This window comes from Cyclopterus lumpus, chromosome 4 (assembly GCF_009769545.1).
Source record: "Cyclopterus lumpus isolate fCycLum1 chromosome 4, fCycLum1.pri, whole genome shotgun sequence".
Classification (NCBI taxonomy): domain Eukaryota; kingdom Metazoa; phylum Chordata; class Actinopteri; order Perciformes; family Cyclopteridae; genus Cyclopterus; species Cyclopterus lumpus.
The window spans coordinates 28,051,510-28,065,382 of record NC_046969.1 but is presented as its reverse complement, the minus strand read 5'-3'; the positions used below and the strand labels follow the sequence as shown (position 1 = coordinate 28,065,382).

The following is a 13,873-nucleotide window of genomic DNA, read 5'->3' as shown; positions in this document are numbered from 1 at the left end:
GTCGTGTTTACAGGTAAACGTTTATTAATATGTTGTGTTTACAGGTAAACGTTTATTAATCTGTCGTGTTCACAGGTAAATGTTTATTAATATATCGTGTTCACAGGTAAACGTATATTAATATGTTGTGTTCACAGGTAAACGTATATTAATATGTTGTGTTCACAGGTAAACGTATATTAATATGTTGTGTTCACAGGTAAACGTATATTAATATGTTGTGTTCACAGGTAAACATTTATTAATCTGTCGTGTTCACAGGTAAACATTTATTAATATGTTGTGTTTACAGGTAAACATTTATTAATATGTTGTGTTCACAGGTAAACATTTATTAATATGTTGTGTTCACAGGTAAATGTTTATTAATCTGTCGTGTTCACAGGTAAACATTTATTAATATGTTGTGTTCACAGGTAAATGTTTATTAATCTGTCGTGTTCACAGGTAAACGTTTATTAATATGTCGTGTTTACAGGTAAACATTTATTAATATATCGTGTTCACAGGTAAACGGTTGTTAATCTGTCGTGTTCACAGGTAAACGTTTATTAATATGTCGTGTTTACAGGTAAACATTTATTAATATGTTGTGTTCACAGGTAAACATTTATTAATATGTTGTGTTCACAGGTAAACATTTATTAATATGTTGTGTTTACAGGTAAACGGTTGTTAATCTGTCGTGTTCACAGGTAAACGTTTATTAATATGTCGTGTTCACAGGCAAACGTTTATTAATATGTCGTGTTCACAGGTAAACATTTATTAATATGTCGTGTTCACAGGTAAACATTTATTAATATGTTGTGTTTACAGGTAAACGTTTATTAATCTGTCGTGTTCACAGGTAAACGTATATTAATATGTCGTGTTCACAGGTAAACGTATATTAATATGTTGTGTTTACAGGTAAACGGTTGTTAATCTGTCGTGTTCACAGGTAAACATTTATTAATATGTCGTGTTCACAGGCAAACGTTTATTAATATGTCGTGTTCACAGGTAAACATTTATTAATATGTCGTGTTCACAGGTAAACATTTATTAATATGTTGTGTTTACAGGTAAACGTTTATTAATCTGTCGTGTTCACAGGTAAACGTATATTAATATGTCGTGTTCACAGGTAAACGTATATTAATATGTTGTGTTTACAGGTAAACGGTTGTTAATCTGTCGTGTTCACAGGTAAACATTTATTAATATGTCGTGTTCACAGGTAAACATTTATTAATATGTCGTGTTCACAGGTAAACATTTATTAATATGTCGTGTTCACAGGTAAACGTATATTAATATGTTGTGTTTACAGGTAAACGGTTGTTAATCTGTCGTGTTCACAGGTAAACGTATATTAATATGTTGTGTTTACAGGTAAACGTTTATTAATATGTTGTGTTTACAGGTAAACGTTTATTAATCTGTTGTGTTTACAGGTAAACGTTTATTAATATGTTGTGTTCACAGGTAAACGTATATTAATATGTTGTGTTCACAGGTAAACGTTTATTAATATGTTGTGTTTACAGGTAAACGTTTATTAATCTGTCGTGTTCACAGGTAAACGTATATTAATATGTTGTGTTTACAGGTAAACGTATATTAATATGTCGTGTTTACAGGTAAACGTTTATTAATCTGTCGTGTTCACAGGTAAATGTTTATTAATATATCGTGTTCACAGGTAAACGTATATTAATATGTTGTGTTCACCGGTAAACGTATATTAATATGTTGTGTTCACCGGTAAACGTATATTAATATGTTGTGTTCACAGGTAAACGTATATTAATATGTTGTGTTTACAGGTAAACGTTTATTAATATGTCAGTTCACAGGTAAACGTTTATTAATATGTTGTGTTCACAGGTAAACGTATATTAATATGTTGTGTTCACAGGTAAACATTTATTAATCTGTCGTGTTCACAGGTAAACATTTATTAATATGTTGTGTTCACAGGTAAACATTTATTAATCTGTCGTGTTTACAGGTAAACGTTCATTAATATGTTGTGTTTACAGGTAAACGTATATTAATCTGTCGTGTTCACAGGTAAACATTTATTAATATGTTGTGTTCACAGGTAAATGTTTATTAATCTGTCGTGTTCACAGGTAAACATTTATTAATATGTTGTGTTCACAGGTAAATGTTTATTAATCTGTCGTGTTCACAGGTAAACGTTTATTAATATGTCGTGTTTACAGGTAAACATTTATTAATATATCGTGTTCACAGGTAAACGGTTGTTAATCTGTCGTGTTCACAGGTAAACGTTTATTAATATGTCGTGTTTACAGGTAAACATTTATTAATATGTTGTGTTCACAGGTAAACATTTATTAATATGTTGTGTTCACAGGTAAACATTTATTAATATGTTGTGTTTACAGGTAAACGGTTGTTAATCTGTCGTGTTCACAGGTAAACGTTTATTAATATGTCGTGTTCACAGGTAAACGTATATTAATATGTTGTGTTTACAGGTAAACGGTTGTTAATCTGTCGTGTTCACAGGTAAACATTTATTAATATGTCGTGTTCACAGGTAAACATTTATTAATATGTCGTGTTCACAGGTAAACGTATATTAATATGTTGTGTTTACAGGTAAACGGTTGTTAATCTGTCGTGTTCACAGGTAAACATTTATTAATATGTTGTGTTTACAGGTAAACGTTTATTAATCTGTCGTGTTTACAGGTAAACGTTTATTAATCTGTCGTGTTCACAGGTAAACGTATATTAATATGTTGTGTTTACAGGTAAACGTATATTAATATGTCGTGTTTACAGGTAAACGTTTATTAATATGTTGTGTTTACAGGTAAACGTTTATTAATCTGTCGTGTTCACAGGTAAATGTTTATTAATATATCGTGTTCACAGGTAAACATTTATTAATATATCGTGTTCACAGGTAAACATTTATTAATATGTCGTGTTCACAGGTAAACGTATATTAATCTGTCGTGTTCACAGGTAAACGTTTATTAATCTGTCGTGTTCACAGGTAAATGTTTATTAATATATCGTGTTCACAGGTAAACGTATATTAATATGTTGTGTTCACAGGTAAACGTATATTAATATGTTGTGTTCACAGGTAAACGTATATTAATATGTTGTGTTCACAGGTAAACGTATATTAATATGTTGTGTTCACAGGTAAACATTTATTAATCTGTCGTGTTCACAGGTAAACATTTATTAATATGTTGTGTTTACAGGTAAACATTTATTAATATGTTGTGTTCACAGGTAAACATTTATTAATATGTTGTGTTCACAGGTAAACGTATATTAATATGTTGTGTTTACAGGTAAACGTTTATTAATATGTTGTGTTTACAGGTAAACGTTTATTAATCTGTTGTGTTTACAGGTAAACGTTTATTAATATGTTGTGTTCACAGGTAAACGTATATTAATATGTTGTGTTCACAGGTAAACGTTTATTAATATGTTGTGTTTACAGGTAAACGTTTATTAATCTGTCGTGTTCACAGGTAAACGTATATTAATATGTTGTGTTTACAGGTAAACGTATATTAATATGTCGTGTTTACAGGTAAACGTTTATTAATATGTTGTGTTTACAGGTAAACGTTTATTAATCTGTCGTGTTCACAGGTAAATGTTTATTAATATATCGTGTTCACAGGTAAACGTATATTAATATGTTGTGTTCACCGGTAAACGTATATTAATATGTTGTGTTCACAGGTAAACGTATATTAATATGTTGTGTTCACAGGTAAACGTATATTAATATGTTGTGTTTACAGGTAAACGTTTATTAATATGTCGTGTTCACAGGTAAACGTTTATTAATATGTTGTGTTCACAGGTAAACGTATATTAATATGTTGTGTTCACAGGTAAACATTTATTAATCTGTCGTGTTCACAGGTAAACATTTATTAATATGTTGTGTTCACAGGTAAACATTTATTAATCTGTCGTGTTTACAGGTAAACGTTTATTAATATGTTGTGTTTACAGGTAAACGTATATTAATCTGTCGTGTTCACAGGTAAACATTTATTAATATGTTGTGTTCACAGGTAAATGTTTATTAATCTGTCGTGTTCACAGGTAAACATTCATTAATATGTTGTGTTCACAGGTAAATGTTTATTAATCTGTCGTGTTCACAGGTAAACATTTATTAATATGTCGTGTTTACAGGTAAACATTTATTAATATATCGTGTTCACAGGTAAACGGTTGTTAATCTGTCGTGTTCACAGGTAAACGTTTATTAATATGTCGTGTTTACAGGTAAACATTTATTAATATGTTGTGTTCACAGGTAAACATTTATTAATATGTTGTGTTCACAGGTAAACATTTATTAATATGTTGTGTTTACAGGTAAACGGTTGTTAATCTGTCGTGTTCACAGGTAAACGTTTATTAATATGTCGTGTTCACAGGTAAACATTTATTAATATGTCGTGTTCACAGGTAAACATTTATTAATATGTCGTGTTCACAGGTAAACATTTATTAATATGTTGTGTTTACAGGTAAACGTTTATTAATCTGTCGTGTTCACAGGTAAATGTTTATTAATATATCGTGTTCACAGGTAAACGTATATTAATATGTTGTGTTCACAGGTAAACGTATATTAATATGTTGTGTTCACAGGTAAACGTATATTAATATGTTGTGTTCACAGGTAAACGTATATTAATATGTTGTGTTCACAGGTAAACGTATATTAATATGTTGTGTTCACAGGTAAACGTATATTAATATATCGTGTTCACAGGTAAACGTATATTAATATGTTGTGTTCACAGGTAAACGTATATTAATATGTTGTGTTCACAGGTAAACGTATATTAATATGTTGTGTTCACAGGTAAACGTATATTAATATGTTGTGTTCACAGGTAAACATTTATTAATATGTTGTGTTCACAGGTAAACGTATATTAATATGTTGTGTTCACAGGTAAACATTTATTAATCTGTCGTGTTCACAGGTAAACATTTATTAATATGTTGTGTTTACAGGTAAACATTTATTAATATGTTGTGTTTACAGGTAAACATTTATTAATATATCGTGTTCACAGGTAAACGGTTGTTAATCTGTCGTGTTCACAGGTAAACGTTTATTAATATGTCGTGTTTACAGGTAAACATTTATTAATATGTTGTGTTCACAGGTAAACATTTAATATGTTGTGTTCACAGGTAAACATTTATTAATATGTTGTGTTTACAGGTAAACATTTATTAATATGTTGTGTTCACAGGTAAACATTTAATATGTTGTGTTCACAGGTAAACATTTATTAATATGTTGTGTTTACAGGTAAACATTTATTAATATGTTGTGTTTACAGGTAAACATTTATTAATATGTTGTGTTTACAGGTAAACGGTTGTTAATCTGTCGTGTTCACAGGTAAACGTTTATTAATATGTCGTGTTCACAGGTAAACGTTTATTAATATGTCGTGTTCACAGGTAAACATTTATTAATATGTCGTGTTCACAGGTAAACATTTATTAATATGTTGTGTTTACAGGTAAACGTTTATTAATCTGTCGTGTTCACAGGTAAACGTATATTAATATGTCGTGTTCACAGGTAAACGTATATTAATATGTTGTGTTTACAGGTAAACGGTTGTTAATCTGTCGTGTTCACAGGTAAACATTTATTAATATGTCGTGTTCACAGGTAAACATTTATTAATATGTCGTGTTCACAGGTAAACGTATATTAATATGTTGTGTTTACAGGTAAACGGTTGTTAATCTGTCGTGTTCACAGGTAAACATTTATTAATATGTCGTGTTCACAGGTAAACGTATATTAATCTGTTGTGTTTACAGGTAAACGTTTATTAATATGTTGTGTTCACAGGTAAACATTTATTAATATGTTGTGTTTACAGGTAAACGTTTATTAATATGTTGTGTTCACAGGTAAACGTTTATTAATATGTTGTGTTTACAGGTAAACGTTTATTAATCTGTCGTGTTCACAGGTAAACGTATATTAATATGTTGTGTTTACAGGTAAACGTATATTAATATGTCGTGTTTACAGGTAAACATTTATTAATATGTCGTGTTCACAGGTAAACGTATATTAATATGTTGTGTTCACAGGTAAACGTTTGGTGTGAACAGGTATATTAATGAAGTCCCTGATCTTTAGGTTGTCATCAGGTAAAATGATCTTATTCACAAGTCGCATACTTTGGTTCTCTGATGTTTGATTCCTATGAAGTAATGTAACGATGAAATGAAACCCCTTGACTCCCTGTGGGGCTCTGATTAAGCATGGATTTGAGGCAGGGGGGTTCTGACCTGAATGAAGAGCCAGGAGGTGACCAGGGCCAGGCTGCTGTACTGTCCGTTGAAGCGGTAGTGATACGCGTAGAATGCAAAGTGGTAAAGATAGAAGAACCTGAGAACAAAGATGTTCAAAGTAAGCCATTTTAATGCGAGTCCTTTGCATATTTTCACAGCCGTTCATCCCATCTTCTGACCAGACAAGCCACGACAAAATCTATGTACTAAAATGACAGAGTAGCAAAAACAAACATAGACTGTACATAAGAAATGGATCGAGTCACCGTGACATCACACATTAGTTCTTAGTGCTACATTGTGGTTGTCATCATCTGGGATTTTGGGACCAGAAGCGATGTGATAGGGTGGAGCCGAGTATAATCAGATTAATTTAATACAGTGAAAACACTTTCAAGAGGTAAAGCTGGAAGAAGAAAACACGGACAACTCCCAGTCCGGACATCGGCGTGGTGTTGACCTGTCAATCACCTTGTAGCCCCGCCCTAAAGCATACCCTGCTTTATGGTCTGTTTGACTCAATGAACATCATGCTGTATTGAAGAAGACTTGAAACTAGAGATTGAGACCGTAAACAATGTTTACTGAGTGAATAAATCAAGAGAAGTAGAGTCATTTATATAGACTTCTATATAACCAGAGTCGCCCCCTGGTGGTCAGGAGAGAGAATGCAGCTTTAACACATGAAGCATAGACTTCTATACAACCAGAGGAGTCGCCCCCTGGTGGTCAGGGAAGAGAATGCAGCTTTAACACATGACGCATAGACTTCTATACAACCAGAGGAGTCGCCCCCTGGTGGTCAGGAGAGAGAATGCAGCTTCAACACATGAAGCATAGACTTCTATACAACCAGAGGAGTCTCCCCCTGGTGGTCAGGAGAGAGAATGCAGCTTCAACACATGAAGCATAGTCTTCACTTTATAGAACCAGAGGTTGCCTCCTGCTTTGGACTCATGCTGCGTTTACACCAAAAGCGTTGCGAATTTTCTGCGCGAGTAGATGCATCACTAATCAAGATCCAAAGTCAAATACAGGTGCGAATGGATGTGAATAACGCAAATTTAAGTTGGGCGGCACGAATGGCGCGGCGTGAATATTATTATGTTATATAATTTTTCTCCCATTTCAACTCGCGCAAACAATTCACGCGATGCTGTGTTGCGAAAGTTCACCAAGCTGGGTGTGCGCCCATGATGATGTCATGAACCCAGACACGAGGGCGTTTGATGTTCCGAAATATTGGTTCTTTCCATGGTGGATGGCGGAAATGATAACCGTTAATATGGAGATAAGCCAGGGAGATATAAGCAACGCCACCTCTTCGGTGCGTCTAGTGTGAATGAAGCAAATGTGAACATTCGCAACGCGTTTGGTGTGAACGCAGCTAAAGCCAGAAAAAGTGATTCTTTTATTTTATTTTGGATGTCCCATAGATGTTAGCTCAAATAGTTTTGGGCAGGCCACATAATACAAAATAAATGTCATATTGCTGACACACCAACGTGTGTCAGCAATATGTTCTTACATAGTCGATCTTACAAAATTTGTTCTTACATTGCTATTATAAGATATGACTAAATGATTATGATAAAATCAGTGCCATTTGGCCAATATGTGGCGCTGCAGCAGCATCATCTAACTATAAATACTGCAACTCCTTATTATCAGGCTGCTCTAATAAGTCTCTTAAATCCCTCCAGTTGATCCAGAATGCTGCAGCTCGTGTACTCACAAAAACTAAGAAAAGAGATCACATGACTCCTGTATTAGCTGCTCTGCACTGGCTCCCTGTAAAATCAAGAATCACATTTAAAATTCTTCTCCTCACCTACAAAGCCTTGATTGGTGATGCACCATCATATCTTAAGGAGCTTGTAGTACCATATTGCCCCACTAGAGAGCTGCACTCACTAAATGTGGGGCTACTTGTGGTTCCTAGAGTCCTAAAAAGTAGGATGGGAGCCAGAGCCTTCAGTTATCAAGCTCCTCTTTTATGGAACCAGCTTCCACTTTCAGTCCTGGAGGCAGACACAGTCACCTCATTCAAGAATAGACTTAAGACTTTCCTCTTTAATAGTGCTTATAGTTAGGGCTGAATCAGGTTTGCCCTGGTCCAGCCCCTTGATATGCTGCTATAGGTTTATAGGCTGCTGGGGGATGTTTTAGGATACACTGAGCACCTATCTCCTCTTCTCTCTCTCCTTATGGATGAATTTACATCTCTCCATTGCACCTTATTAACTCTGCTTCCTCCCCGGAGTCGTTGTGACTTCACGTCTCAGAGGGTCCATTGGACCTGGAGGTGTCTGAAGCTGCTCCTGGGTTCTGCCTCTTTGCCCCTGGTCTGGATCGTGGTCCATGCCTACTACTCATTATTCATAATTTCTGCCATATTCATTGAATGTTTATGTAACTTTGTAACTCTGTTCATCTTCTGTACATATGACATCTATTCATCTGTCCATCCGGGGAGAGGGATCCTCCTCTGTTGCTCTCCTGAAGGGTTCTTCACTATTTTCCCCTGAAAGGGTTTTTTCTATTTTTTGGGAGTTTTTCCTGATGTGAAGTCAAAATTCAGGAATGTCGTAGATTGTAACGCCCCCTGAGGCAAGTTTGTGAGTTTGGGTTATACAAAATAAACTGAATTGAATTGAATAAAGAAAGGAATCTGTGTTGGTCTGTCTGTGTATGTCAGAATGAATAATGTTTTGTTAGCGTGCAACTGAGCAACACAGACTCGCCTGTCAAGTGTGTTGATGAGTCTTTGTAGATGGGGATATATTAGAGAGTGGATGGATGATCATCATGCACTCAAAATGCCCCTCGCCAGGATGTTGTTTCTACTGTGCTGTGATTGGTCCAGTTCGGTACCTCTGGGAGTGGTTTTAATTAAGCCAATGATGTGAGCCAGTGTTGGTCATGCGACTAACCTCAGCCAGTGGCGTTTGCTGGTATTGGTGTGACAGCAGATGGCATCATACTGATCGGCCAACCAGACGATGAGGATGATGTAGAAGGCTGTTGTTGTGTCGTTGAAGAACTCAGACATGATTGCCTCCATGCCTGATGACAGGAAGTGACAACAGCAAGTCAGTATTTTACTCTTTTAGCTTTAACAAATCACTGGCTTCCGATTTGTACTACCAGACTCAAAAAGAGACAATTTCTGATAACAACAATCAAAAGGTTTGTCTCATGAAGCTGTGAAAAAAACCTTGTTTGTATCATGGACTTGGATTTCCAATCAAGACTTGAACAAACTTGACCGACTAGAATTAGGTAGAACCCTGTAGCCTAACTGTTCTGACCAGGTTTGGCCAAATATTAAGACTAGATTTCAGCCTGGTCATGTCTAGACTAGGGACTTGACTGTCTCGACTTTCCAGGAAGTGGACTTACCAACGAGGGCCAGAATGACGGTGAGCAGAGGGGCTGCTGGGAAGGCGATAGTCATGTTCATCTCCAACATCTGAAGAAGATCCACTGAGGGGGACAGACCGAGACCAGATAAACACACAGCTGATGGTTTAAAGACAGAGTTAATCAATTCTGTACTAACACAAGTACTCTGTTCATGTACCGGATCATATACCCTCCTAATATATATATTTAAACTGAAAATCATAAGTCGAGTCAGTTATCTAGGATCTCAAACTGGACCAGACTGAACTACATTGAACTGGACAAGACTAGATTGCCCTGAACTGGACTGGATTATAATGCACTGGTCTACTTTGGACTAAACTGGACAAGTCTGACTCTGGACCAGACTGGGCTACATTAAACCCTTCTGGAATGGACTACAATAAATGTGTGGGAACTGGATTGAACAATGAACTGGTCTGGACTGGACAATAAACTGGTCTGGACTGAACAATAAACTGGACTGAACAATAAACTGGTCTGAAAAATAAACTGGACTGAACAATAAACTGGTCTGGACTGAACAATAAACTGGTCTGAACAATAAACTGGTCTGAACAATAAACTGGTCTGAACAATAAACTGGACTGAACAATAAACTGGTCTGGACTGAACAATAAACTGGTCTGAACAATAAACTGGTCTGAACAATAAACTGGTCTGAACAATAAACTGGACTGAACAATAAACTGGTCTGAACAATAAACTGGACTGAACAATAAACTGGTCTGAAAAATAAACTGGACTGAACAATAAACTGGTCTGGACTGAACAATAAACTGGTCTGAACAATAAACTGGTCTGAACAATAAACTGGTCTGAACAATAAACTGGTCTGAACAATAAACTGGTCTGGACTGGACAATAAACTGGTCTGGACAATAAACTGGTCTGAACAATAAACTGGACTGAACAATAAACTGGACTGAACAATAAACTGGACTGAACAATAAACTGGTCTGGACAATAAACTGGTCTGAACAATAAACTGGACTGAACAATAAACTGGACTGAACAATAAACTGGACTGGACAATAAACTGGTCTGGACAATAAACTGGTCTGAACAATAAACTGGTCTGGACTGGACAATAAACTGGTCTGAACAATAAACTGGTCTGAACAATAAACTGGACTGAACAATAAACTGGACTGAACAATAAACTGGACTGAACAATAAACTGGACTGAACAATAAACTGGTCTGAACAATAAACTGGACTGAACAATAAACTGGACTGAACAATAAACTGGACTGAACAATAAACTGGTCTGGACTGGACAATAAACTGGTCTGAACAATAAACTGGACTGAACAATAAACTGGTCTGAACAATAAACTGGTCTGGACTGGACAATAAACTGGTCTGAACAATAAACTGGTCTGAACAATAAACTGGACTGAACAATAAACTGGACTGAACAATAAACTTGACTGAACAATAAACTGGTCTGGACTGGACAATAAACTGGTCTGAACAATAAACTGGACTGCACAATAAACTGGACTGAACAATAAACTGGACTGAACAATAAACTGGACTGCACAATAAACTGGACTGCACAATAAACTGGACTGAATAAACTGGACTGAACAATAAACTGGACTGAACAATAAACTGGACTGAACAATAAACTGGACTGCACAATAAACTGGACTGAACAATAAACTGGACTGAACAATAAACTGGTCTGGACTGAATGCTGTGTGGATGTGAGGTATCAGAGTAAACTGACCAATGAAGACGAAGATCTGGTGGTGAGAATATCTGAGCAGCATGGACACTGACAGAGTCTGAAAAAGACAAAACACAAACACTGATCAAAACACTTCAGAGTTAGATATTTGATATAGTTTTGCTTTCTTTTAGAAAACACCACCTCGCACTCACACTGAGTTTGATCTGAATATAAACGTCTAACCTTATTGACTTATGTATTTGTCTTTTTTGTATTCTACTTTTACCAGTTTTCATTGCAGACGAAGGAAATATGTCAGACGTCACCGCCATTATAACTTCTTCACTTACAAATATGACCATGATGACGAAGGCGGCCAGGTAGGATGTTCTGGCCATCCACATGCTGACAAAGCGGTAATGTTCTCCAGACACCACATTTCTCAGGAACCCTGCAGAGAATCACAGTGTGACATCAACAACCTGCCGAGGACTCAGTTTCTAACTCACTAAACTACACACGCTAGGCTACTTATTACTAAGTCTGTAATTGGAGAAGGGGATTAGAGAAACGCTGGTCTCTTATCGAAATGAGGGATTAGAGAAAGTTAGATTCTGTAGTTGGAGCAGGGGACTAGAGGAACTTTGGTTTGGAAATCAGAGTAGAGGACTAGAGCAACTCAGGTTCAGTAACGGGAATAAGGACTAGAGGAACTCTACCCGTCCTCAATCTGTCCTTGTAAGACTTTCGCTGTCTGTCTGTCAGTTGTTGACTGTCTGTTTTTAGGTCTATATGTCCTGACTTTGCTGGTCGACCATTCACTCTACCTGCATGTATGTCTTTTGTTGTTGTTTACCTGTCTGTGGTTATATATTTAATTTACTCTGTATGCTTTTATGTGTTGGGTCTCTGACATGGATGTTTTTATTCTGTCCATTTTAACATAGTTCTCACTTATTTTATTTTGCGTGTTTTTACATTGCATATGTAATCTTATGTTTTTAGGTTTGTTTCATAACATCTGCCTCTTGGGACTACAGATGAAAAATACCCTCTTGGCTAACTTGGCTTACAGAAATGTTTATATTAATGTGCACTGTCCTACAAATAGGAACTCGGGTTCTGTAATCGGAGTAGGGGACTAGAGGAACTCGGGTTCTGTAATCGGAGTAGGGGACTAGAGGAACTCGGGTTCTGTAATCGGAGTAGGGGACTAGAGGAACTCGGTTTCTGTAATCGGAGTAGGGGACTAGAGGAACTCGGGTTCTGTAATCGGAGTAGGGGACTAGAGGAACTCGGGTTCTGTAATCGGAGTAGGGGACTAGAGGAACTCGGGTTCTGTAATCGGAGTAGGGGACTAGAGGAACTCGGGTTCTGTAATCGGAGTAGGGGACTAGAGGAACTCGGGTTCTGTAATCAAAGTAGGGGACTAGAGGAACTCAGGTTCTGTAATCGGAGTAGGGGACTAGAGGAACTCGGGTTCTGTAATCAAAGTAGGGGACTAGAGGAACTCAGGTTCTGTAACGGGAAAAAGGACTAGAGGAATATTATAGTAGTATAGCTATTATAGCTTATAGTACCATATTACCCTACTACCCTACTAGAGAGATTATAGTACCATACTACTCCACTAAAAATCTCATAGTACCATATTAACCCACTAGTGAGCTGCGCTGTCTGAATGCAGGTTTATAGTTAGGACTGGTTCAGGTTTATAGTTAGGACTGGCTCAGGTTTATATTTAGGACTCGTTCAGGTTTACAGATGGATGGATGGATAGATAGATACATACTTTATTCATCCCCAGGGGGAAATGTGTTGAATACCTTTAGTTAGGGCTGGTTCAGGTGTATAGTTAGGGCTGGTTCAGGTTTATAGTTAGGGCTGGTTCAGGTTTATAGTTAGGGCTGGTTCAGGTGTATAGTTAGGGCTGGTTCAGGTGTATAGTTAGGACTGGTTCAGGTTTATAGTTAGGGCTGGTTCAGGTTTATAGTTAGGGCTGGTTCAGGTGTATAGTTAGTGCTGGTTCAGGTTTATAGTTAGAGCTGGTTCAGGTCTATAGTTAGAGCTGGTTCAGGTGTATAGTTAGGGCTGGTTCAGGTTTATAGTTAGAGCTGGTTCAGGTGTATAGTTAGGGCTGGTTCAGGTTTATAGTTAGGGCTGGTTCAGGTTTATAGTTAGAGCTGGTTCAGGTTTATAGTTAGAGCTGGTTCAGGTTTATAGTTAGGGCTGGTTCAGGTTTATAGTTGGGGCTGGTTCAGGTTTATAGTTAGGGCTGGTTCAGGTTTATAGTTAGAGCTGGTTCAGGTTTATAGTTAGGGCTGGTTCAGGTTTATAGTTGGGGCTGGTTCAGGTTTATAGTTAGGGCTGGTTCAGGTTTATAGTTAGGGCTGGTTCAGGTTTATAGTTAGAGCTGGTTCA

General features: G+C 36.4%; 1 protein-coding gene across 1 annotated transcript in view; it reads right to left on the bottom strand.

Moving 5' to 3' along the window:
- Window positions 1–13,873, bottom strand: part of tmem259 (transmembrane protein 259) — a 34,880-nt gene that overhangs the window by 2,725 nt on the left and 18,282 nt on the right. The window contains exons 7-11 of the mRNA XM_034531215.1: window positions 11,803–11,903; window positions 11,510–11,567; window positions 9,751–9,834; window positions 9,282–9,414; window positions 6,346–6,445 (exon numbers count right to left, since the gene is read on the bottom strand). Of these exons, the coding sequence (XP_034387106.1) occupies window positions 6,346–6,445; window positions 9,282–9,414; window positions 9,751–9,834; window positions 11,510–11,567; window positions 11,803–11,903 (476 nt within the window). The remainder of the gene's footprint in view (window positions 1–6,345; window positions 6,446–9,281; window positions 9,415–9,750; window positions 9,835–11,509; window positions 11,568–11,802; window positions 11,904–13,873) is intronic.